At 49.8% G+C, this 27,084-nt stretch overlaps 1 protein-coding gene across 2 annotated transcripts in view; it reads left to right on the top strand.

Moving 5' to 3' along the window:
• Positions 1 to 27,084, top strand: part of EEPD1 (endonuclease/exonuclease/phosphatase family domain containing 1) — a 117,207-nt gene that overhangs the window by 88,670 nt on the left and 1,453 nt on the right. For both annotated transcript variants that reach the window (XM_082846674.1, XM_082846675.1), the window contains 4 exons: positions 15,481 to 15,591; positions 19,012 to 19,146; positions 21,318 to 21,456; positions 25,795 to 25,989. In XM_082846674.1, the coding sequence (XP_082702800.1) occupies positions 15,481 to 15,591; positions 19,012 to 19,146; positions 21,318 to 21,456; positions 25,795 to 25,989 (580 nt within the window). The remainder of the gene's footprint in view (positions 1 to 15,480; positions 15,592 to 19,011; positions 19,147 to 21,317; positions 21,457 to 25,794; positions 25,990 to 27,084) is intronic.

A 27,084-nucleotide genomic window follows, 5' to 3' on the forward strand; every position in this document is an offset into this window, starting at 1 on the left:
TTAGCAGTTAGTGGCTTCCTACACAAGTGGCCAGTCAAGAGATTTCGTGGCTCTGTAGAATCACTGTTGTGTCACAGAGCATCTTCCTGTTGTGTCCAGCTCTAAGGATCCAGAGGGATGAGAAGGACCCAGGACTAAAACAAGATCCCCGGCATTAACAAGCCAAAGGGCTGAACCTGGAAGGGAAGATGACAAGTTCTGGGGTTTTGCCTGAATTCCCAACATTTGCACCAGCTCCAAGGTTGAGTGGGGGCGGGGGCATTAGAGCCTTTTCCCCCTTGATTATGAAATCATGAGACCGTAGTTTTGCGTCATTGCTAATCTTCTCTGTCAGGCATGCTTTGTCTCCCTCCCTGTCTCCATCTGGCTGAAACCTCTACTTAGAAAATAAATTGCCGCGTATCAATTGTTCATTTTGTTTCTCATCACCCAGACGTTCTTGTTATGCACTTAGCTTGCTTGGCTGTTTTTGTGAACAAGAGGGGAAGAAGTAATAAGTATTTCTAGCCTTCATGTTAGGATGTGGGAGGGACTTTTTTTATGTTGTTTTTGGTGCTTAATTTATTTAGTAACGACACTGAATCACCTTTTATTTATGAAAAACAATAAAGCGTGTGTGTGTGCTTATACATCTTCTTCATGGACAAAGTTCAAGCCAATTAATTGGTGTTTATACTAAGACTTTCTAGAAAAGTGAAATGTCTAGAAAATGTGGAAGCAGAGAGAAAAGTTAAAACATATAAAGTTACTACTTGGTCTGTGTAATTTTCGTTTCAATCCTTCCTTTGTATGGTTACCAGAGTAACCCTCCTAAAATGCAAGTTTGATCCTATTACTGCCCTCCTTGTAGTTGCCTCAGCTGGAAGCTGCGTGCTATAATGGGAACACGGACATGGATTTGGGTCCTGGCTCGGCCATTTGCCCTATGGGTGATCTTATCCCCTCCAGCCCTACATCTCTCATTTCTTGAGCAAGGAGAATGCCTCTCTCACAGAGCCGTGGTGTGGGTCACATCACACAGCATGTGTAAAGAGCCAGCAGTGGTCCTTGGCTCATGGCAAGTGTTCTAGTAAAGAGGACACCGGGGTTACAACCCATGAATATGGAGTCATCCTTGTGCCTGCAGGACACTGTCATGACGTCCATGTGGCCCCGTCTGGTTGCAACTTGATCTTTGTGTCACTCCCCTCTGTCCTGTTCGCTTTCACTCCACCCACTCCCAGTAATTTGGAAGGAGCCTGAAAAGCCTGTGAAACTAACATCAGACAGTTTGGCTATTTTTGCTTGCCTCTGGCCAAAAATGTGATGGGAAGGGAGGTTGACTGAAAGATAGTTCGGGGATTTGGCTTTCCATTCTTCCCATTTGCACAAAAAAATTGAGAACCAAGGGGTCTCAGGACATTCTCCAAAATGAGGATGCTATTTTCATGAACTACCACCTACAGTTCCTGCTGCCATAAAGTGTCTGGGAGTGAAAAATTGCAGGTCTTTCTATCCCTGGCTGCCCACATAGAAAAGAACAATCAAATCTATGTGGTTTGCCCTGAAATAAAATAGGAAATATGCAGGCTTTAGAGACTAGGATTTGGCATAATGCAAGTCAAAATAAAGTAAGTCATGAATCCGTAATACTTTCACCCACAGCTTTGAAGTCTTTATGATTATTGCTGCTGAGGACGACAGGCTGCATAAACACCATTTAGAATATAGCTGGAGGCTGGAGTTTTATAAGAAAAATGGCAACCAGAGCAATTTCCCTGAATGGTCCATAAGTACTGATTCTGTTTAATGTGACAGTTCCTGAATAACTCTGCATTCTTCACAGAAACACGTATGGGCAGTGCTGGAGCCTTGCCGTCTAGAGTGAGTCTAAGAGTGAACTAGTCTGCAGTGTTTACGGATCGAGAAAATATCTCTCTGGGGTTTTAAAAAAATATGTGGGTGTTCGTGTGGGAGGGTTAGGGTTGGGGAGCTGATGTAAACTGCTGGCTTTGTTCTGCTCCTCCATTATTTCCTTCGGATTTAAGTACCTACATAATCGTTTCCCACCCTTTTGTGTCAGCTTTCTCTCTCCCTGTCCCTACGCTTTCTGTTGCTCACGGGTAAAAATGCTCTTAGTAATCAGTTGTACTGTGGGATGGTTTGTTGGGGGTTAGAGACCGTCTTTCCTCCATCTATACCCATCTTACTCATTCTCTGAGCTTGTTTACCTGAAAATGTCAAAGGGGGAAGAGGACTCTAGAAAAGGAAGAACTGCGGTTGGCTAAATCAACATGGTTTGTCTTAGGCAATGTTCTCATCATCTTGGGGCAGATGCCTTTTTCCTTTACACGTAAAATGTTGTAACATGTATGGTTGACATTTCCTGTCGAGTTTTTGGTTCGGCGTGTCAGTAGGAAGTACCAAATGAAACTCTGTGTCCTCCACCTTTATTGTTGGCGTGTTTCTCCTGCGAGGTAAAAGCATTAGCATCTATGGAATGGCATGTTTGGTGCAAGCCATGGTATGGCCATCCCGGCGTTTCTGCTCTGACTTGTGGGACTTCACTCTGCCTGCAGCTCTCCTACGCTCTTCTAAAATAGCCACAGAGTCCTCCAAAACGCCTTGCTATTTTCAGACCTGCTCTCACTTAGAATAATTAGTTTCCAGCATTACTCACAAGTTTAGTGTCTAATTTGGGCAAGGGGTTTATTTTATTTGCCCTAAAACTGTCTTTTTTAAGCTTCAGAGAGCCTATATTCCAAGAATTACCGGCCTCTGCATGTCTCTCCCAGGTGCATTATATAACCACGTGGAGAGAAGGCTGGAATAACCCTGTCTAGAGGCGGCCTCCCCAGGGCTGCGGCCCTGCTTCCCTGCTCCCCACCTGATCTAGGGCTCCGTGAGGGACAGCCCGACTTCACAGCTGTACCTAGAATAGGATGTGGTATTTGTTGAATGAAAGAGTGGTTTCTCTGCTCTATCTTAAACGTCTAGTCTGTTGCCCGAGTCGCTTTTTAAATTATTGACATAAAGTTCCATACCATAAAATTCACCATTTTAAGAGTCCACTTGAAAGTGAAAAATTCAGTGGCATTTAGTGGCTTCACAGTGTTGTGCGCCTGTCACCTCTGTCTAGGTCCAAGACATTTTCATCACCCGTAAAGGAGAGCCGGCACCTGTTAAGCGGTCCCTCCACATCCCTCCCTCCCCCTGGCACCTGGCGACCGCCTGTCTGCCTTGTGTCTCTGGATTTGCCTCTTCTGGCCATTTCATGTGAATGGAATCATACAATTTGTGGCCTTTTGTATCTGTTTTTTTTCACTCAGTATAATGTTTTCGAGGTTCGTCCATGAGGTAGCAGGTGTTAGTTCCTCATTTGGGGGGGTTAGTTCAGGACTGTTCCAGTGTATGGATATAGCCTGTTTTGTTTATCTGTACATCAGGTGATGGACATTTGAGTTGTTTCTGTCTTTTGGCTTTTGTGAATAGTGCTGCTATGAACATGCACATAGCAGCGTTTGTTTTCAATTCTTTTGATCCAGGTTGTGCTTATTTCCCAGTTATCTCTCAGATCTGTCTACTGCTTTCCTGTCAGTCAGGCCACCCTTATCACTTACTGCACTACTTAACTGGTCTGGCCTTTCTCCATCCTAACTCTACACTGCAACCCTATAGCCTTTTCAAAATGCAGATCTGTTGTTCATGCCCTTCATTGATTTTAGAATTGCTCAGAGGGTAAGAAACAAACTCCTTTCAGGCCCACAGGGCTGCATGACCAGGTCTCTAACCATTCCTTTAAGCTCATCTCACCATTCAGCCCCTCACCATCTGAGCTGCAGCCACACTGACCTTCTGTCCGACAAACTCTCCAGGCTCTGCCCCATCACAGGCCCTTTGCACATGCTACCCCTGTTGCCTGGAATGCTCCCCTCTCCTCTTTGCCTAATTAACACCTTCTCATCCTGGAGTTCTCAGTGCAAGCCTTACCTCTTCAGAGAAGCCTTCCCTGACTAAGTCAGACTCACCCCCACCGCCACTGCCACCATCATGGATGCCCACAGGCTCCTAACCGCTCCTTTGCAGCACAAGTTCAGCTGCATGTTTGGATGATTATTTGATTCATAACTGTGCCTGCAGAGACAGAAGGCAGCTGTCCTCAGATCATGGGTTCTGGAGCCAGACTGCCTGGGTTCAAATGCTGGCTCTGTCCTTACTGCCTGTGTGATCTTAGGCAAGTTAATTAACCTCTCTGTGCCTCTGTTTTCACATCCACCAAGTGAGGATCCTAATAACATAACACCTACCTTAGAAGGCTGTTGTGAGAATGAAATAAACTCATGCGCGTTAAGTACCTGGCACTAAAATGACCTCAGTAAAAGTATAATTACTGTAACTTTTTAAAAACATAAATAACTGTGCCTACATTGGCACCCCTACACCCCTCATCCCCAGACTGTAAGCTCAGGGGGGCAGGGAACCATGTCTCTTTTGCTGGCGTTGGAGCTCCAGAGCCTAGCCCGGGATACCGACATGGTCAGTGCTTGTTACACTTTTATGGAATGATTGGATGAATCCATTCTCACGCTTGCCAGAGAAGAATATTAACACTACCGTGTTCCATCTCTCCGTCCATATCTGAGTTTTAAGGGGCTCTGCCTTCCAGCATGCAGTGTGGTGGCACTCGGCTGCAACCCCTACTCCTGCCCACATCCCCAGCTGCTGCGTTTGGGGAACTGTGCTGCCGCGTGTGGAGAGTCGAAGACGGGGATCCTGTGTCCTTGGCCCTATGCTGAGGTGGGGGGGGGGGCCAGTCTCTATGAGAACCGCAGGAACATGGAGGAGGCTTGCCGTGCACCAGGCCGTGTGCACCCCGCCTTACAGATATCCAACTCATGAGGCGGGAATGATTGCTATCCCCTGTTACAGCCGAGGAGAGGGGAGGCATGAACAGGGGAGCCATTTGGCCAAAGTCAAACTCTTGGTAAGTGGCAGAGCCAAAGTTCGGATCCTGGGAGCTTTTCTCCCGAGTCTGCGCTCTTCACCTCCCCGTTAACTAATGAACATGACCCGCTTAAGCTCTGAGAACGCGGGAAGGACTCCTGCACTGAAGGAGTGGAGGCTCCTGTCCCGAGTCTGGACAGCTTTGTGTAAGGCCCCAGAGCAAACAGTGGACATTCCCACTGAGTTCCGGCTTGTGATTCCCCCCCCACCCCCCGGCCCTTCGCACCTGACGGTCCTAGCAGATACAGGTTGACATCAGGACAGATTCTCTAAAGAGACTTTAAAAACAAACCTAGAGGGGAAAAAATAAAAGTGAGAATTGTTTATCTGCAGATGAAAGAAACTAAACTATTTACGAAGACTCCCACCTCTTATGTCAGTCGGAGATGTAAAAAAAGAGTGTCAATTTCCTTTTTGATGGTACATTTCAGGCGCTTAATGTCTGTGGTCATTCACTCTTTAGGCCCCTGTGCTGCCATCTGTTTATCACAAGTATGTATATTGAAAAAAAAAAAAAAAAAACTCTTGATTTACGTTCAGAAACAAAAACATTACGACTTTAACTTAGGATCTTTTTTTAAACATGTGGATGAAACCATTGTGAGCACATAGGATAGAGTGGTGAGGTTTTATTGTTACCATAGTAGGTGATTTTAGGATGTTTATATTGAAATGAAATGAGCCCCCAAACAGCAGAAATTCCTCCCAGCCAACGAAACATCCACCACCAGGGGGATAGCACATTGTGTCCATATGATAGCATGTTAGATGGTGCATGAAGTGAGTTTGGAAGAGTTTGTAATAATGTGGCACAGGTATAACAAAACTGTGTGTCTTTATGAATAAACAGATATACATATATTAATAAAATGCATAGGAAACATCCTAGAAGGGAATCTACCAAAAATGTTAGCAGTGGTTGTCTTTGCACAATGATATTCTACTTAAATTTTTCTTTGTTTCTTTACTTTACAAATTGTCCTATAATGAGCTTGTGTTTACTGATACCAGAACATAAACCTCAATTTAAAGAGAAGGAGAGGGGACTTCCCTGGTGGCGCAGTGGTTAAGAATCTGCCTGCCAATGCAAGGGACACAGGTTCGAGCCCTGGTCCGGGAAGATCCCACATGCCATGGAGCAACTAAGCCCGTGCGCCACAGCTACTGAGCCTGCGCTCTGGAGCCCATGAGCCACAACTACTGAGCCCGCGTTCCTAGAGCCCATGCTCCACAACAAAGAGTAGCCACCACAATGAGAAGCCCGCACACCGCAACAAAGAGTAGCCACCCCTCGCTGCAACTAGAGAAAGCCTGTGCACAGCAACAAAGACCCAGCGTAGCCAAAAATAAATAAATTTATTTTTAAAAAAATAATTTAAAAAATAATAAAGAGAAGGGGAGGAGCTTCCCTGGTGGTCCAGTGGTTAAGACTCCACCCTCCCAATGCAGGGGGCCTGGGTTTGATCCCTGGTCAGGGAACTAAATCCTGCATGCATGCTGCAATTAAGAGTCTGCATGCGGCCGCATGCTGCAACTAAAGATCCCACATGCCGCAACTAAGACACAACACAGCCTAAATAAAGAAAGAAAGAAAGGGAAGGGGGAAAAAAAACCCCAAATTACTAGCACAGTCTTAACTCCCATCTCAGATGAAGAGTCTTAGCATCCAAAGAGAAGAACCTTTGGAAATGTCCCTGAAGAGCAGAAACAAGGGATGATGAGGACGGTGACAAGGACGGTGGCAGCATAGGAGTGTGGAATCCCCACAGGAGGGTCCCAGGCCCCCCGCATGCCTCTCCCTTCCCGTCCTAGCCTGGCTTCCATCTCCATGAATCTTCAACTCCCTCTTACTCTCCATTTTATAATTGCCCTTGCAAAGTCCCCTCCACCCCCCATGCTTATTTTTAACCATCTTGTTCAGGAAGCATGTGCTGAGTAACTGCTGGGAGCATGGAAGAGAAGCTACCAGGACCAGCAGCTGCTCTGCTGACGGGGGGGCATGTGGGTGTTACTTCCCTTGACTCTGAAAAAGCAGCTGATGATTAGCTGGTTGTGGAGGCTGAGGGGATGTCTCCTTGGTTGCTTTGTATCTTCCTCAGCATGATAAGAATGTTTAAACAAGGATGAACAGTCCTGCAGTATCCTCTCGGGTCCCTATGGAGGAGTGTGCTCATTGTAGCTGACCTAGCTGGGGCTCGCGGGCAGAGTGATGAAAGGGCGGTAAGCCCATTGCTTCTCCGGACGGATGGAAAAGCAGGGGTCTGAGCTTTTAGGGCAAGGGCTCCCCTATAAAGCTCTAAATGCTTGGCTGTGTGTCCCACCGGTCCCTGGCCCCTACCAGGAGGAAGCCTGTAGTCTGATGTGTTGACCTTCCCGGGAGAGCAGCGTCCTCAGGACCCAGGCAGCCTGGTGCATCGGTGAGGAAACTGACATTAGCAGGGTGGTGGTGGTGCAGCTTTTAGCTCCAGAGGACCCACACACACATTGTCACACAGGGCAGTTGGTTTAATTTGTGTTTTCTGAGCCTTCTCTCCTGAGTTAAGTGCATTGGACCAGTAGAGATGGCTACCCCAGGTTTAACCCTCCCCGGCCCACTTTCCGGCAGTGGGTGACCTTGCCGTGTTCCCTTTCTGAGCCCTGCTTTCCTCACGTGTCACATGAGAGAATTATTAACTGCCTCACAGGATTGTCATTAGGATCAAATGTGATAATACGTGACAATTGCCTACTTAGTAAATGCTGGCTCCCTTCCCTCGCCCTTCCTCCTACCTCTGGCTCTGTCTTTTTCACAGGGTTCAGAAGCTAACTTGGTCGGGGATCACTGGCTGCCTATGTTTTCTTACTATTGCTGGATTTACCCAAACTTAACCTATTAGAATTGCCACCTATTAAAAGTAAGCTCTTATTTTAGGCACTTCAGCAAGGAGTCTTCAGATGGGGCTTAGGGCATGTTAAGGAAAGCTGAGGCTGGTTTTTGGAAGAGTGGAATCCATTCTCTGCGTTGGGGAGAAAGCCTTTGGAAAGTTAACCCAATGCCCTGTGTGTGGCACAGTCAGCTTCTTTATGGGGTTCATGTGGCGATTATCACAGAGAAAGAGGGAGAAAGGAGTGTTCATGTTTCTGAGAATCCTGTATTTTCTCTTCCAGTTTTATACTTCTCTCCCCCCACCCTCCTGCCTTTCCCTCTCTCCTCTACCCTCTCCTCCTAGTGTTCTGGAATCATGCTGGGTTGGAACTTGGAAGTACCCTTGGTGGGGGGGGGGGGGGAGTCATCTCCTCCCATCCCTTCACTTTACAGATGGGGAGATAGAGACCCAAAGAGGTCAAATGCCAGGGGTGCCTGGGGTCCCGAGCTCCTCCAAGCTCCCCTTCTTCCAGCCCCTGAAAGTGGCCCTCTGAGGACACTTCCAAAGCTACAAGGAATCAAGCCCAGTTCTTTCTCTCAATATTAGAAAATGATAGTTTTTCAGTGATCCCCCAAGGGGCAGAGGAGTGGCTTCCCTCTCTCCCTCCATGGACTCCAGGGCCTCTGGGAAAGGCTTTTAGAAGCAGTGCTGCAGCAGTGTTGTGTGAGGGGCTCAAAGCAGCCCTGGATCCCCAGACACACGGCTCTCTGTCCCACCTTGCACCTGTCTCCCCTCTGGGATACGTTCCTGTGTTTGCATTTGAGCAAAGGTGACTACACCTCATCCTGGCTCTGTGAGAACAATCTCTTTCTCTTCCATACAGATTGGGGGAGAAAGGCGAGTGAAAGACTCTTCACTTTTGCCCTATGTCCATGGTACATTTTGTGTGTGTGCCCTGCTCTGGGGAGAGGTGGACCAGGGCCTTTAAGACGCCTAAGAACCGTTAAGGCACTTAGCGCTTAGAAGGAAAGAGCAAAGTAACTTGAGCGTATTGCTGCCCCGTAGGCAATCTGGCCTTACAAAATATCAACATCTTAAAGTCTAAATATGCCCAGAAAACTTTGTAATAAGCTTATTTGTTACAGTCCAAAGGCCAAACATGATTAATACTGCTCCAGGCGTAACTGGGCTTTTGCACTGCCCAGTGTTCTTCTGAGAGTGTGTTGACGTTTTTAGTGCCCCTACCCATTCCTTGGTTTCACTCTCCACGTGATCACTGCCAGGTACCCAGAGATGTGCTGGCTTCTAACGTTGGCTATAACATAGGTGTGGTTGACCGTCCTGGCAAAGATGAGCCCTTGCTTACTATTAACATTTCACAAAATGTTGTCTGTGTTATTTGCTCCGTCGAGTCTTTTGACCTCGCCTGACTTTATACAGGGCTGCTTTCTTTTATGATGGAAGTTTATCTTTTTAAGGCACCTGTGCCTCTCCATCCACCACAATACACCATGTTTCCACGAGCTGAGTGCACAGAGGGAATTGGTGGTTGACAAGCGGAAAAGTCACCTCCAGACTCAAAGAGAAGTCACCTCCAGAATCAGGAAAGCAAGCGAAATAGCCAACTCAGGGAAGCGACTTCATCCGGAAATTTGACCCAGAGGATTCCAAGTGAAAACATACCCTCCCTACCCCCCAACTCCCCCCACCGTCCAGGAAGCGGGATAAGGGTAGCCATTTGGAGTTTGCTTTGGAAACGCCTGCCCGTACTCTGACATTCTGTCTCCAGCTGACTGTGCAGTCAGCACTAAGCAGGATGTCTTTATAACCAGCACACAGAGCCTCAGGTTTCCTTTCACCTTAACTGGATGCAGAAGATGAAGGGACCGCTGAGCTTGACAGACCACTGAGTGAGGTTGGAACACCTTTCCTATTGTTATTTTCCAATCAGGACCAGATGAACTAAGGAGTATTCATTTCAGGAAGGGGGAAGGGTAGAAGGGAAGAAACAAAGTCCAAACGTCCACAAGCAAAAATCAGTTGTGTCAAGCCTTGGAACCTTTTGTCACTGCAGAGATGAAAAGAGTCCAGTGATCCAGGCAGACCCGACGTGCATCACATTCTAAGTGTAGCCAAAGGAATCTTGACTTCTGGGACCTGACGTTCCTGAATGCCGGTGCCTTGGACAACTTGGAGATTGGAGTTTAAATGTCTGTCTTGAGGCGCCTTATTGCCAAGGTGAAGGGTGGGGTGGATTTGGCCTTGACGATCAAGTTCTGCCATCTGACCAGCAGGTTGTGGGACAGGTGCTAAAGGATGGTGACATCACCCCTACTTGATCTGAAGCTCGAGAAACAAGTCCAGCCCATGGGGGTTCTTGTAACTTATCCTGGGAGAGAGAAGCCATAAGGTGGGATTCCCCCAGAGACACGCCTTTGATTTATTCATTCAGTAAATATCTGTTGCACGCTTTTTGCCGTACGGTGGCCAGGCTCCCTCTATGTGTTATCCTACGGGGTGATCTGCAAAGGGCCTCGGTCAGATGCTTCCACTGGGCAGGGTGGGAGAGCTGAAATGGTATTTATTTGTTTTGAACAATAAAAGCTGTCTTTCCCGACCACAGGTGTTAAAAATGCGAAGGCCGAGTTCTAAAGCAACAGCTGTCTAAGCTTCTAAAACTTTGGTTTAAAATTGCTTGGGGGGGATTCCCTGGTGGCGCAGTGGTTGAGAGTCCGCCTGCCGATGCAGGGGACACGGGTTCGTGCTCTGGTCCGGGAAGATCCCACATGCCGCAGAGCGGCTGGGCCCGTGAGCCATGGCCGCTGAGTCTGCGTATCCGGAGCCTGTGCTCCGCAACGGGAGAGGCCACAACAGTGAGAAGCCTGCGTACCACCAAAAAAAAAAAAAAAAAAATTGTTTGGGGAACTTGTCAGAAGTGCATACCTTGGCTCTAACCTCAGAGATACTGATTCAGTAAGGTGGGCAAATCTGCGGTTGAAAATAAGAGGCGGAGTAATTCTGACGGAGGCAGACAATGGGGCTTTAGAAACACCGGTGGCAGGTAGGAGGACTCCTGTCGGGGCTGCATAGATCACAGTTACCTGGGAGGCTTTTTTCCAATCACACTCACCTTCCCCCTCCATTTCCACCCTTTCTGCCCTGGTGAGCCACTTTTCCTTACGAGTATCATTTCACCCTTCTGGTATGCGGGCGAAGCAGAAAAGTTGAGAACCAGCCGTTCTTAACAGAAACAAAACCAAAAATCAGCTTAAGGCAGGGTTCAGGTTGAGGGCTCTCAGAGGATGCTTTTGTTTTCCTTTGAAATTTTTGGGAGATGGGATCTAAGGATTGGTAAAGGCCGGTTGGCCACACCCCTTGCAGCCTGCCCGGCTCCCCCTGTTCACCTGTTCTGGCCAGGAGGTGGCAGGTCAGGAGACAGACCTCAGTTCATACACACACACACCCCACCCCACCCCACCCCCCGGCAACCTCTGTCAGCTGTGCAATCTTGAATGTAAACTCACTTACGTTTGGGCGTAGTCTTTCTGGGTTGCACCTCACTCCCGAATAACTGGTAGGATGTGGACTGTCGGTGGCGGTGGGGGGGGGGGATAATAGGGGTGGTGTGTACAGAAGAGGAGGCGTTCTGGAGCAGGGTGCTCAGAGCTTGCCGAGGTTGTGAATCACCGTGGGATCCTGTGAAAGTGCAGATTCCGATGCGCTAGATGTGAGATGGGCTTGAGAGCTTGCATTTCTGACAGACTCCCAGGTGATGTGCATGCTACTGGTCCACGGACCACTCTCTGAGTAGCAAGAATTTAAAGGTGCCCCCCTCCTTAGGCTTGCTGCAAGCTGTTAGCGCAGACAGTCAGCTAAGTTAACGAGCTGGCAGTACTTTTTTCAGTCCTAGAAATAGAAGAAAATACCTACCCCTTACCTAATGCTGATCATGAAAATTGGAGCATAGAATGCTTTCAGCCGTAAACACTGTTCTGCCTGGTCCCTTATATTATTTCTCATCCCTAATAACATAAGAAATACTGAAGAAGAGGGTAGAGGGTAGAGGTAGTCATCTATGCTGTGGGCCAAGAGACTTCAGAGGTACAAAGTACAGGCGGCCCTTAGGGTTCAGGAATCATGGTTCCTTGTCTCCCAGAGTTTACCTGTGACAGAAAGGCTTTTAAATATAAAACAAAGAAAGAGGAGAATGTCTTTCATTCATTTAATAACACCAACTTTAAACTTGAGTCAGAGTCGCCTGGAGGGGCTGTTAAAATGCAGATTGCCAGGCCCCGCCCAGAGACTCTAATCCAGTAGCCTTTTAGGTTCCCAGGGGATACTGATGATCACACTTGGGCTAACTGGCACATCTTTGAGAGCGGTGTGCATGGAAAGTACTGCCAGCCTGTGCCACCTCCTCACCGTTCTGACCCCTCCCTTCAAAGTGGCATTGCCAGCAGCGGGAATGTTTAAGCTGGGCTGGCGTTTGGGGCGTGAATGGGAGATTCACCTGTCTTCAGGTGTCTGAAGGTCCTGTGAGGGTCAGGAGAGATGAGCTTTCTGGCTGCCTGCAGATCACTCTTCCCAGCACAGCCCGACTCCAGAAGCCTGGGCTCTCCAGTGTAGCTGATTGGCTAATCACCTCGGGGGCTTTTTAAAACTACAGCTTCCCAGGGGGCATCCTCAGAGATTCGGGCGAGCAGCCAGGTTCGGGACCCCCTGCGTGGAGAGCAGTGAGGGACCAGATGGGCAGGGGAGAGCTGCTCTCCTTTCTAATGATTCTTGGATTCGGCTCTAATGAGCGCTCAGCACGTAAATGATCGCCTGGCAGGAGATCGGACCCTCTGGAAGTACATTTCCTGCTGGATCCCTAAAATTAGAGTCGATAAATTCCACCAGCATTTTCCCAAGTGCTTCATTTCCTACCCGAGGATGGCTACCAGCCAGGACCATCTGGCCATGGGGATTCATCCGAGGCAAAAGCCCCCCATCGGGAATAACACCGTCCGTGGCAGTGTTGAAAGAGGAATGGATAAAAGTCACTGATGACCAAATCCCGGAGAGAACACTTCCCAGGCAAACTCAAAGTCAGGTTAAAATTGAGGCAATTATTTAAATAATTAGCTTCAAGAAGAAATTCCTCCTTTTGTTTATCATGCATGGATTTGAGGACTGTGGTCTTCCTTGGAGTTTCCTGGTTCACCAGCAGAGCGTCACTGGGCGCCATGCTCTGTGTCAGGTGGGTTTTATAAAGGTGACTTGGGGGCAGTCCCTGCCCTTATGGTGTCCACCGCTGGGGAGAGGTAGGCACGTAAACACATAACTGTCAAAGCAGCATGACTCCTAGAACAGTAACCATCTAGAGAAGCCCTCCCAGCAGGCTCCATCCTTGCCTGGTCTCATTTTCTCCATAGCGCTTGTCACTATGGCAATGACTGGCTGAGTACTTGCTTATGCCTCGTCTTCCCTCTTGCAGCATGAGCAATGGGAGAGCAGAGAACAGACCCTTAGACCCTGGCATCTCTCAGCCATTGGATGTGAGCCTCCCAGGAAGGGCACGAGTGCAGCTGTCTGCAGCTGAGGCATTCCCAGAGGGGGCTGCCAGCTGATGGCTGTGTGCCCACAGCACCACCTAAATCTGGGGCGGATGCTTAGGGAGGATGTGGCAGCTGCAGTGGTTCTCAGACCTTCGCAGGCATCAGAGGGCTTGTTAAAACACAGGTCGCCGGGCCTCACCCTAGAGTTTCCGATACAGTAGGTCTAGGATGGGGCCAGAGAATTTCTAACAAGTTCCCAGGTAATGCTGTTGTTCCTGGGCCCCAGACAACACTTTGAGAACCACAGGGGTGGTACGTCAGCATAGACGTCACAGGTTACCCAGTGGCTGGATGGTAGGTGATCGAATGACAGAGGCAGGGAGACCTCTACAAGCTACGCCAGTGACCCAGGTGAGAGAAAATGGGTTCTGAAAACGGGCCACAACAGTGGTGCTGGAGAACAGAAAGAGGACACTCCAGACACACGTGACGCAGGGTGGGGCCTGGTGAGCGCTGGCATGTGGGAGGAGAGGGAAGAGGCAGAGCAGCTGGAAGGATGCAAATGCCAGGAACTGAGATGGGCATGGGGGGGAGGGGAACAGCATGTTCCTTTGGGACCTGCTGGGTGTGTGCTTCTATGGAAACCTTCAGATGGGAATGTTAAAAAGGAAGTTGAAATACAATTCAAAACTCGAGAGAGGAATCTGAGCTGCAGGTACAGATTTGGGGGCCTTTGGGATAGAGGTATAAGCTGAAACTGTGGGGCTGAGTGAGATTAGTCCAGGGCAGTTGATTAAGGAGATAGCAATGGGGCTTCCCTGGTGGCGCAGTTGTTGAGAGTCCGCCTGCCGATGCAGGGGACACGGGTTCGTGCTCCGGTCCGGGAGGATCCCACATGCTGCGGAGCGGCTGGGCCCGTGAGCCATGGCCGCTGAGCCTGCGCGTCCGGAGCCTGTGCTCCGCAACGGGAGAGGCCACAACAGTGAGAGGCCCGCATACCGGGAAAAAAAAAAAAAGAGATAGCAATGATGCCTCCAGAAGGGAGCCAAGAGATTGGCTTGTAGGGCGGGCGGAGAAAGAGATGAGTGGGGTGGTCCAAGGTCCTGAAGCAAAGGGACAGGAGGGTGTCGCCGGGAAGGGGCAGTACCAGCTGTCAGAGAATCTCAAGTGAGATGAGCCCAAATCTGACAAATTCTGGGGTCGCCTCAAAAGAACCAGCCCTAAGAGATGGGGTTGTGTTTGAGTCATGAGTTAGAGGAACCGGTCCACATACTCTGAAGCCCGTAGTTTTTCAACTCCTCATTTTACTTTGTCTGTGCAATTTTATTTTGCCTTGATGATAAAGTCGCCTTACGGTACTGTACTGGTGGAACACACATAAACAAAAAGAAGCTCACCCCACAAACACACATGGGGCGTAGTTACCATCCACGACAGGAGGGCTTTCTTCTCAGAGGAAAACCAAGGTGAACAATATAGTGGTGCACGGTGAAGGTGGGGGGGGGGTCAGTTGGTGTTTTTTTAATTGAAGTATAATTGACTTACAATATTGTATTAGTCTCAGATATACAACATAGTGATTTGACATGTTTATACCTTATGAAACGACCATTACATTAAGTCTAGTTACCATTTGTCACCATACAAAGTTATTTCACTATTGACTACATTCTGGGGGTCAGTTTTCGCGCCTCTAATATAAGCAGTGGGAAGACAAGACACCATGTATTCATCTTTTTTCCTCTTCATTTGATACCTATCTAGACCCTTCTGGGACCTTAACCACTGGTTTTACAGGGATTAAAAGGATTCTGACAACTTGTTTTGAACTATTTGTGGTAAAATGCTACAAAGAGAATCGATTGCTGTGAGCTGAGTCCCCCAGTGATAATTATGTATTTCACGGGTAGACAGTTTGCTTTTTAACTTGTGGCACTTGTTTTGCCATCCAGGTCTTCGCAAACCCCGGTTTCTGAGAACACAGGGCTGAAGTCTGACAAGTGCCTGAATCAGGCGGATGAGTCAGGATCACACATTTTCTGGCTCCTCGGGCCGCCTGCAGCGGGAACGGCTTTAGGCGGGAACACATACTGACTTGTGCTCTGTCTTTACAGTTCTGTACGGAGCTAAACCAGCCAATCCTGCCCAACATCCGCAAGTGGAAGGGGCCCCGAGGATGCTGGAAGGCCGTTGTTTCGGAGAAGCCCACGACTCAGCTCCAGAAGGTACGCCCTCATCTGCAGAACTGGGCTTTCCTTTCCATTTTCTTTTCCCCTGATCACAGACATTTAAAATTATTTTCCTTTGCCAACATCGTTGATGTAATTTTGTATTTCTGCCCATTTTTTAGCTCTGGGCCATTTGCTTCAAAATGCCCTGGTTCTCCTTTCCTGTTTGGATCAGGAATGCACTGCCGCCCATTCGGAAATGGGAGTTTGGGTGTTGGGAGGAAAGGAGAAATCCTGTCTGGAGCCAAGGCAGCAAATGGGGCATTTCTGTCCTTTGTGCTCCTAATCCTCCTCCACAGTTCTAGCTTCTGCCAAGTTTGTGGAGAGCCCATTGTTCATTGACTGAAAACTTCAGATTCACTTAATTCATATGTGAAGTGTTTGCTTTCAGTGGTAGGAATTGTGCGTATGGAAATGCTCTGTGAAAGATTTCACAGATTTTTCACAGATTTCACAGATTTTAATTCTGAATTTTCTTTCATTAGTATTGCCCATATGGGTTTGGGTAAATCTCTGTAATGTATACATTTTCACTCCTACCTATGATATTCAAGAGCAGTTTTTACTCACTGGAAATATTCAATATCAGTGGAGTTTTAGATTTTTAAAAAAAGACTCCTGATACTTAATTATGAGTGGATTATATCATTACATAATTTTCCCATAAATGCAGATGTTATATTTTTTATCTCTAGGATACCTAATATGCTTATAAACACATATAAATTGTACTCATCTGAGTGATATTTGAGATTTGGGGCTTTTAACTTATAAATGTTTACTGGATTAAAACTATCCAGTCACTTCTTGACAGTAAGCTCTCTTTTTAGCTACTACTTTAAAGTGTGATGTAAATCTTACTTCTCTGGGTTTTGGGGTGTAAGTGGTTCCTGCAGGTAACAGCCAGCGTACATTCACAAGGAGGCTGGAAATACGGCCAAATTGGAAGGTATCTGGTCTTTACCACTCCAGCTCATAGCCGTCCCTTCTCAGTCCACGTAGAAATAGTTCTGATACCACCTTGCTTTTTTTTTTTTTTTGCGGTACGCGGGCCTCTCACTGTTGTGGCCTCTCCCGTTGCGGAGCACAGGCTCCGGACGCGCAGGCTCAGCAACCATGGCTCACGGGCCCAGCTGCTCCGCGGCATGTGGGATCTTCCCGGACCAGGGCACGAACCCATGTCCCCTGCTTCGGCAGGCGGACTCTCAACCACTGCGCCACCAGGGAAGCCCACTTTTTTTTTAATAGCACTTTACACAAATATGTAGGTTCACAGGGCTCTTACGGTCCATTTAACACTCTTTTTTCATCTGTTCAGCAAATCGTTGAAAAGGTTACTATGTGCCAGGCACTATGTTATATGCCAGACATTCACGGTGAGAAAAATAGACCCAGTGACCCAGCCCTGCCCAGGGGCTTGGCCGAGCCTGACGGAGGCTGTTGGAGGGACAGGCCAGGTAACCCTACTCCAGGTCAGGTGTCAAGGCCATCGGAGAACAGCGTGTGGCTGCCACTCAGATCTCTCAGCCTCAATTCCTTCATCTGTAAAATGGGAGCAGCAGCCCCTCCCTCAACTCACAGGGTGGCTCTAGGATTTTACAAGATAATGTGCACTGAATGCTTGATTAACAGACATAAGCCAGCGCCTGGCAGGGTACACACGAGGCGGCAGGCAGGTGTACTGGGAGCTGGTACCCGTCGCAGGCTGCAGCTGGTCCAGTTTAGCCAGTTGTTGCCGAGGGTATAAGGAACCAGCAGTGGAAAGCGCAGCCTGCACAGCCTTGTGAGGCCAGAAAGGCCCGATCTTGCTGGGAACATAGGTGAACAGGCATGAAAGGCAGCACTGAGCAGGGAGGTGCCCACCTGGAGGGCCCAGAGGGCAGTGGGCCGCGGAGCCACTGAAGGATTTTAAGCAGAAGGGGACGTGAGCAGTACTTTAGGGACGTTACTCTGACACCACTGCCTGGGAAACAGTAAATGGGGGGACAGCCCCCTGAAGCCCACAGGGCAAATGCATTTCCCTCACTTTACGCCTGAGGAAACAGGTTTAGAAAAACAGAGTGGCTCCCCCGAGGTCCCAGGGCTAAGTGATTCGAGGGGATGAGACCCAGGTCTTCTCACTCTTAAACTAGCACTCGTTCACGGGGGTGGGCAAGTCAGTCATTTAAAAATAGAAAATGCATGGCACACAGGACACTGTTCCTTCCTTCCCCCCTCTTCAGCACACGTGTGGCTGGGACCTGAGCTGAACTTGGGGACTCAGCAGAGGCCACTCAGGATGTGCAAAGTCACTTCTCCTTTTGCAAGAGCATCGCCGGCCCCTCGGATGACACTGCTGATCCCACGCGGGCAGCAGAGCCTCCAGCAGCTGGGATCGGGGCAGGGGGATCTTTTCTCTTTCCACAAGCCACCTGGTGACAGCAGCACGAAGCAGGCAGGTTCAGAGCAGCCCCTCTGATGGCCAGAGGTGCAGGGGTTTATTTAGCCCCAAGCCCTTGACCCTGCCGACACCACCCCCATCCATCCGCCCCACTCAGCGGCCTTCTCAGTGCCCTGCACCGGGGCTTCAGACCCCTGTGTGCAGCCCCGCAAGCCTGAGGAGGGCCTTTGACCAGTTCTAAACCACTGGGACTGGTAGCCCTGACGTCTCTTCATCCAGCAAATATTTATTGAGCTTCTGCTAGGTGCCAGGCCCCAGTTGTTATCAGCAGCAACTAATCAGTAAGCAAAACCACCCCTTGGAGTCTTATATTTGACCCTCAGCATTGCCATTTACCAGCTGTGGGGTTTCGGGGGAGTTATTTAACCTCTCTGAGCAGCTGAGTCTTCATCTGACAGATGGGCGTGTGAGTGGCTTCCTCATGGGAGGAGATTATTAAAAAGATAACTCCAGGGGGCCTCCCTGGTGGCGCAGTGGTTGAGAGTCCGCCTGCCGATGCAGGGGACACGGGTTCGTGCCCCGGTCCGGGAAGATCCCACATGCCGCGGAGCGGCTGAGCCCGTGAGCCATGGCCACTGAGCCTGCGCGTCCGGAGCCTGTGCTCCGCAATGGGAGAGGCCACAGCAGTGAGAGGCCCGCGTACCGCAAAAAAAAAAAAAAAGATAACTCCACGCCTAGTCTGGGCTGCACCCAATCCCCCCAAAAGTAGAGCCCCGGCACCCCAGCTGTATGTGCAACTCTCTGAAATTGCCTGTCTGGGAAATTTGGCGGGGGGACAGGGAGGAACATGCCGTGGCTTTCAGATGTGCTTTTGTCTCCGAAACAGGCCTTGGGCAGGTAACCCCAGGACCCGGTGTAGAGCCTGCTGCTTCCCCCCTCATCTCCTCCTGGCCTCACCTGCCGCTTCCCCAGCTCGGGGCTGAGCCCCACCACCAGACAGACCCCTCTGCACACTAACGCCTCGTCTTCTCCCGCAGGGCGCTGGGTTTGCAGGGTTCCTGTGGGACACCGCGGCTGGGGTGGAACTGAGAGATGCCACCTGGCAGGAGAGCTCGCCTGGCAATGGGCACGGGAAGCCCACAGGCCCCAGCCCGTACCTCGTGAGGTTCAAGGTACCGCTTGCTCATGTTGCCGTGAAGGGCCACTCCTTCTAAAAAGGAAAAAAAGTCCCCTTTTGAACTGGGAGCCAGAGAAGCTCATCTTTTTGCTTTGGTTTTCTTCTCTCTCAGGGCTGGGTCAGCATGCACTCTTGGGGTTCCCTTGGCTGGGAACTTGTCCAGAGCAGGAATGAAAGGGATTTGGGGGGACTATAGCTCTGGTAACTTTGACATCTGGGCAGGAAGGAGATCAGGTGGTTGCCTTTCAAACCTGATAAACAGCAGAATCACCTGGAGAGATTTTCTTAAAATCAGGGTTTCCTGGACCCTGCCCCAGACACACAGAATGTCCGGTTTTCAAAAGCACCTGCAGTGCTTCTTCCATTCTCCCTGCGCTGGTTAAGGATGCTGGGCCTTTGGGAATTGCTGGATTAGAGGGCAGCAGAACTGCTCTGAGGACCCCCCTTCTCTTACCAGGGAGAGGGGGGACCCTCGAGAGGTCATTTGGGTTTGGAAGGAGCTCAGAAGAAGCTTCTGGGCGGTGGGGTGAGGGCAGCCCTGTAACTGACACCTCCAGATGAGCCCTGTCTCACCAGAGCCGGGAGCAGCGAGCAGACTGAGCTGCCTCTTCGGTTGCCCTGGACACCTCTGGGAAGTATTAAGGCACAGCAAACAGTCAGAAGCTGGGCAGCAGGAAGGAGGAGAACGCAGCAGCCTAAACAGATCACCAAGTCAGCAGCTGGCCTTAACCCCGTGAAGTGACAGGGTCAGGCAGGAGTGGTCCCCAGCAAGCCACCTGCAGGGTGTCTGGGTTCTCTATGCTCCAGAGCAGTTCTGGAGCCTGAGAGTTGCCACAGACCTCAGCACGGTCTCTCCCTGGTGGCACGGGGCTGGGGCAGCCCATATGCTGGGGGCTGTGGTGACTCTGGTTGAGGTCTAGCCCAAGCTCATCCCGCCTCGCACCCGTGCTTGCAGAGATGCTGGCGTTCCGTGGGCACACACACGCCAGGGGGTGTCTGCGTGTTGTGCTTATGGTACTGATGCATAAATCAGCTACGTATCACCTCTTCCCTGGGTCCCTTTTCTATGGAAAGTGACTGTACTGGCTTTGGCCAAGCAAGGCAACAGGCAGAACCAGCCAGTGTCTCTAGGGGGCAGGCTGTTTTTAACGGCCAATGAGAAATGCTTTCAGATCACAAATTACTGGCCCAGATCCTCTAAATGAAGCGATCCCCTAGACAGGCACGTAGCCTCCTCTACTTTGTGTCTCATCCTAGGCCAGGCAAGTTGTAGGGACGGAGATGTGGCTTCTCTCTCCAGGCAGGTTTTCCCTGCCCACGGCCTTACGGTGGTTCCCCCGGGGTCAGAGCCACAGCTGCAGTGGGAGCTCTCCTGGCTGGGCACTGGCCTTGGCAAACTGGGGTCACATCTGTAAAACGAAACTGGTAGCCTCCACTTCCCAGGGGCTCCCTCTGCACCTCCACTTCCTGGTAGGGTTTGGTGTGTGTTGCCATGACAAACAGAAGGGCGGGGTTGCCAAACCCAGAGCGGCTGAGCAGTGCTGCGGTGCTTGGGAGACCGACCCCGACTTTGCGCTTCCTCACCTGCCCTGCGGACACAGGATGGGCATAGCCTGTGTACCGCCAGGGTTCGGGCAGCTTTCGTTCTTCACATGTTTGAAATCAGGTGAAAGTAAACCTCAGGGCGCAGTGGTCTCTGGAGGGAAGAGAACACATGGGGGAGGGGGAGGCGGGAAGGCGGTAGGGCCCGTCAGCGGGTCCTGGCAGGGGGTGGCGGGCTGGCCCCGTGGGGAAGAGCCCCAGGTCTTTGTGAACGAAGCTGCTAACCAGCTGCTAGAGCTGCCTCTTCCTCTCTCATAGCTGCTCAGAAGGAAAAAAGCTACAAAAATTTGACATTTCTAGATGTGCCCAATTTTCCTGGCCCTAAGGAGGAGTAGGAGGTGAAATGTAAGGGGTACACCGATAGGACAAGACAGGTCTCGGTCCTGCAGGGGCCTCAGAGGACTCTTCCGGTGGCCGCCTTGCCTTCTCTCCAGGGGGTGCTGGCCTTGTGTGCGTTTCCCATTGTCGGTGTCGTGCAGGAAGCTATTCATGGGGCGGAGGTAACGGGTACAGGCAGGAAGAACATCTCCGCCTGTCCCTGATGATTTGTTTCCTGTTGCCCAGGTGGGAAGTCATGACTTGACCCTGGTGAACCTTCACCTGGCAGCCCTGACCCTCCCAGGGGGTGAGAACCCCAGCAAGAGTCACAGTGACAGCCACTGCTGGGCTAGCTTCGTGCAGACCTTGCAGGAAACCCTGAAAGGTAGGAAACTGTCTTTCTCTGCGGCTGGGCCAGCAGCCCCCACTTCTGCAGGGCAGGCGGGGGTCACCTCTTCGGAGCATCTCCACCCTCCCTTAGGCTGGCCGTCCTGTAGGTGGCGATGCATGCTGAGTAATGCGTGGGAAACCACCACACCGCCTGCATCCTGGGGAGCCCTGCTGCCCCGGGCATGCTGACAGCTTTGTCTCTGTGGGTCTAGTGTGCGGGTTCCACGGTGTTGGTTTTGTGGCTCTCCAGCCTCTCTTTGAGGGAAAGGATTAGGGGGGAAAAAACTAAGTGATGGTACCCTCCCCCGTGACACCCATCGTGGGCTCCGCTGCCCCGGGTGTGGCCCTGTGGTGGTCCTTCCTGCAGATCTGCACCTGCTCTTCTTGTGAAAGACAGTTGGTGACAAGGGGAGTGGGAAAGTCCTGATGAGCCGTACGTTGAATTTTTCTCTCTGGTGGGATGCCGACCTTGTCAAAGGAGCCCTGAAACTGACAGAAAAGCTGGATTTTAATCTTAGCTCTTTCAGCTGTAGGACAGCTGTAGGACATCCGGCAAGTCACCACCCTTCAAGCCCCATCTGATGGGGGCTGACAGTGCTAACCTCACAGGGCGCCCAGGGGCGTGGTAACCGTCTGAGGGAGGACCCAGCACTTAGCAGGGGCTCAGAGGACATGAGTTGACTCACAAAAATGCCAGAGGGATTAAGAGAACATTGAAAAGAACAGAACTTCAGAAGAAAGGTGGGGCACTCTGCTTTCCAGGCTCCTGCCCCAGTAACACAGAAGGTTTTCTGTGCGCGGTTTCCCAGAAGGAAAAGTTGACACGGCTGTAAAGACTGGGATGTGCTCCGTCGGGCTTGGCTTTTCAGAGCACTGAGTTTCTCCAGGTGAGGGTTCACAGCTGGAGGCCTGCAGTTCTCTCCCATATTCTAGAGTCTTGACCAATATTCCCTCAATCGCTAAGCCTTGTTTTCTCTTGTTGAACTGATGCCCCACAAAAGGTGATTTTTGAAGATCTGGCTACAAAAATAACTCAGTCAAACTACACATTTACGGTTTGAAAAGATTTTTATCATGGTAAAATATACGTAACATGAAATTTACCATCTTCACCGTTTTTAAGTGGACGAGTCACTGGTATTAAGTACCTTGACATTGTTTTATAACCATCACCACCATCCATCTGTAGAACTTTTTTTGTCTTCCCAAACTGAAACTCTGTACCCATTAAACACGAACTCCCCACTCTCCCTTTCCTCCCAGACCCTGACAGCCACCTTTCTACCTTCTGTTTTCTATGAGCCTGACCGCTCTAGGTATCTCATGTCAGTGGAATCTTACAATATTTGTCCTTTTACGGCTGGTTTATTTCACTGACATTATGTCTTCATGGCTCGTAGTATATGTCAGAATTCTTTTTAGGGCCAAAGACTATTCCATTCGTCGGTCAGTGGACACTTGGGCTCTTCCCATCTTTTGGCTGTTGTAAATAATGCTGTTATGAACACTGATAACACTGATAGGCAGCTTACATCTCGAACCAGGTTGTGCTGTGACCAGCGTTCTCCTTAAATTATGAGTCTTTGGGCTAAAAAAAGTCGGAAAGATGTTTAAGTTGAGATACTTCATCCAAGGAGCAGCTATGTGGGAAATTGTTCACCTACAGCTACTTTCTAACCTATTAAAAAGGATGACTTGATAGCTTTTAAATCTGTGGACATTTCTATTGTTCTTGATCTCAAGCTTTTCCTCTACAGCTACTTTCTAACCTATTAAAAAGGATGACTTGATAGCTTTTAAATCTGTGGACGTTTCTATTGTTCTTGATCTCAAGCTTTTCCTTTACACGGAAGCAGAAAGGCAAGATGCCAGTTCCTAACCTCTCTGATAACCTTAGGCCCTCACTGTTTTTTCTGATATCCGGGCAGGGAGCAGGTTTTTGTCAGAAAACCTGGGCAGGGTATTGTTCCGAGTTGCCAGGGGACTGTTGACCCATAGCCTGGCTAGGCCTTGACATGCCCATGTAAGGACAGTGACTTATGTCCCCACTTCCCCCTGCTTGTAGCTAACATCCAGTTTGCTGTTAACACGGCAGAGCCGAGGATTCAGGAAGTGCTGCAGCCTGCCCAAGGGGCAACAAGGGTAAATCGATGAGCAGAGGTGGCTCAGCTAAAACAGACTAAGCCTTTATTCCACAGGCTTCTTTCTATCAGAGTAAGCAGAGCCGATTTGATTAGCAAACTCTGGGCCTTTCTGCCTTTGTCTGGTACTCAGGTTGGAGTCAGCAGGGGCTGGGGGTGGAATGCCCATCCTCAGATGGAAGTTTCTTCTTTCAGACCCCACGGGGCCTGTTCTGTGAACTCAGCAAGAGTGAAACAGGGCAGTCATGCTTGACGTCTGGGTAAGACCTTCTTCCGCTGGGGACTGGCTCCTGCTATTGTCGCTGGCATTTTGTAAATCTAGGGTCTCTGAGGAAGTCAGCCCCAGGCATTCTCCCTTCACTCCTGGAAACTAAGAGAATGACTCAAGAGCCCACCCTGGCGCACAGCTCCCTGGGAGAGATGAGGCGCCTGCACATCTGTGGATTCTTAGAGGCAAGGACTGTCTCGATGTCATTAGCAAACCACTTTAACCAAAAGAAGGTGAGTTGTAAGAAACGGGACCTGCCAGTTCAAAAAGAGCCGTTATTTTCATTCCTGAAGTTACACGGAGCTGGGTTTATTGACCCAGGACACCAGCATCTCTCCTGGTTTCAGAGTTGTCTTTTTTTGGCCCGAATTTTTCAGGTCTGCACCCCAATGAAAACCTCTCTCATGATATGGAGAACCTTCTGCCTCAGCCTTTCCTAACTTCAGTTTTCCTTGATAGTCAATAAAGGTAGCATCTTTCTCTTCGTTCCTTTTCAAAAATACACGCACCTTAATCCTGCGGTTTTCTTCGTGCTTCGTCCACCATTTCTCTCCTGCGTGTTGATCGCGCGTCCTCCAGGCAGCAGGCTCTGTTCCAGATGTATGGGGCTCTTCCATCCTAGCTCTTAGTAAAGAGCCCTGGATTTGCGGGCTAGCTCGGTGACTTTGGGCAAGCCCTTCCACCTCGCAGAGCCTCAGCTTCTTACCTGCAAGAGGGCCCGGCGCACGGTGAGGGCTCGGTGGAGGGTCATCACTGGCCACATATGCGTTGTTACTTGTATTATTCTCAAGTTGGCTTTCCTGTTGGAAGTTGGCACCGATTTCTCAAGACAGCTTGGTTGGGCTCGCCCTGCTTTGCGTGCCAAGGTTGTTACGATCGAGCTTGAGGGCTACGGTTACCTCTCTGTTGGTCACACAATGGTAGCAGGAAGGCCTTGCTCCCGTCCTCTGCTGTCCGTCACGTCCCCTGGAGGAGGGCGTCATGTGCGGTGCGCGAGTGCCCTCTGCTGGTGGCTTGTGTTGTTTCACTTTAGATTTCTTCAGCCATTATTATTGCAACATAATTCGTGTCCAGGAAGATTTTGCCGAGTGTCTCGGATGCCTTTGGCCCTAGTTTATTAATTGCTTTGCTTAAAGCTTTCCTTACAAGGTGCAACAGAAACGCCACTCCCTATGACAACGTGACTCCCCGGAAGGGAATCTCGAGACAGGAAGTGACAGTGAGGCAGTGGATGGGAATCCCAGGGAGCCTAGCTGGGGCCCACTGTCCTTTCTGAGTGTCTCCTCACTTTGGAAAATACTTCATAACTATACCACTTATTCTAGTAAATCAAACTATGAGAGAAATGTTGAAAATACTGAAAGATAAGAGCTTTCCACTTTGGCCCTGTGTTAGTGTGCTAGGGCCGCCCTAACAAAATACCACAGGCTGGGTGGCATAAACAACAGACATTTATTTTCTCACAGTTCTGGAGGCTGGAAAGTCCATGATCAAGGTGCTGGCAGGGTTGGTTTCTCCTGAGGCTTCTCCTTGGCTTGTAGATGGCCGTCCTCTCCCTGTTTCTTCACCTGGTCTTCCCCCTGTGCTCAATAAATGTTTGTTGAGCTTTTGTTAACTATCTGGGGAAGACCCTCAGGGCTTTCTGTGCTATAAGATTTGGAACCCGTGATCGGAACAGAGGTGATCTCTCTTATCACATTGCCCCCCATTTCCAAATGTGTCACTAACCTACTCCTAAAGTTTGGGGGGGGGTGTTTGTTGGACAAGGAATTTGGAAACATTGGGAGAATAAGAACCACGCCACAGTCCTAACCCTGGAGAGTCAATTCAGAGAGTCATGATCCTACTTAAATGAGTTGTGGTCCGTGTTGTGTTGACTTCCCACTACCTCTTACATTCCTGAATTTCTTTCTTCCACTTCCAGGCGAAAAAGAGGTGATCGTTTTAGGAGATTTCGGCCAGGGGCCAGACAGCAGCGACTATGATATCTTGAGGAAAGAAAAATTCCACCACCTGGTCCCCGCACACACCTTTACCAACATCAGCACCAAGAATCCTCAAGGCTCGAAGACTCTGGACAACATCTGGATCAGTAAAAGCTTAAAGAAGGTTTTCACAGGTAACGCCCAAGTGCTGTTCGGAAACAGAGCGAGGATCGCCTGTCTGAGCTGACAGTTCTGGATTATCTGGTTTCAGCAAGAGCCAGGAGTGACCTTCCCTCCTCTGTGGGCATTTATCAGGTTATTGCTCAGGTGGCTGTATAATTATCATTCAAACAGAGCCACTTTTAAGGTGAAGGGGGTGTGAAAAATAATAAAAGGCATTCACTGATCTGCAGCAGGGCCAAAGCAAGCGTGTCTTGGGCAAACCTGGTTCCGGACTGGCGGCATCCCCCAATTCCAAGATGAGCTGATACCTTAGGCTAATTTTAAGGACACTTAGCCCCTTCCGCAAACACTCCTCAAGCCCTGTCACATTCAGGCGCTGTGTTGTGGCCTGAGGAGCAGCAGTTGGAGGTGAGCTGACATGTCACCTGGCATCACGATAGGATGGAAAAGTTCTTTAGACAGGACTCCACCAGGACCAGGGTGTGGTGGGTAATCTCAGCACTGAAAAGCACTCCTCCCCAAACCAGTCACTTGCTGAACAGACTTTGGGTCAGGAAACAGTCATAAACAGAAATGTGGAAGCAGCAGGTCTTTTGGTGAAGGACAAGAACGGTGGTTCTCAGTTCTACCTGGAAGCTTTACTAAGCACCAGTGGATGCAGATTATACTTCAGTGAGACATTAAAAAAGTCTTTAGGTGCCAACGCTGAGGTCCCACTGTGAGACCCCAGCGTGCAGCCAAGACTTAGATCCTCAGGACTAGAATTTCCTGTTGGACGGTGTCATGGGAGAATCCAAAGGGCGAAGAAAGTGGGTCTCAGAGGGAGTGGCGGCCATCAAACTAGGCAAGGTGCAATTTGCAGAAACGCACTGCTGGCCAGACCAAGGCCATTGGCAGGCTGCCATGGGGCCCGGTGGGAGGGCAGTGCTGTCACCAAGGGAACTGGAGCGCCCGAGAGCGTGGGGCCAGGAGGAAGGTAGAGATCGTCTCATCTATCCCCTGCTCTTAAGTTGTAGAAACCGAGGTGCAGGGAGGAGTTGCCACCATCATGGAACTGTCACCTGGGCAGGCACAGCTCACGCCAGAGCCCAGGTCTGGATGCACTT

Source organism: Leucopleurus acutus (genome assembly GCF_964270905.1).
Source record: "Leucopleurus acutus genome assembly, chromosome: 9".
Taxonomy (NCBI): domain Eukaryota; kingdom Metazoa; phylum Chordata; class Mammalia; order Artiodactyla; family Delphinidae; genus Leucopleurus; species Leucopleurus acutus.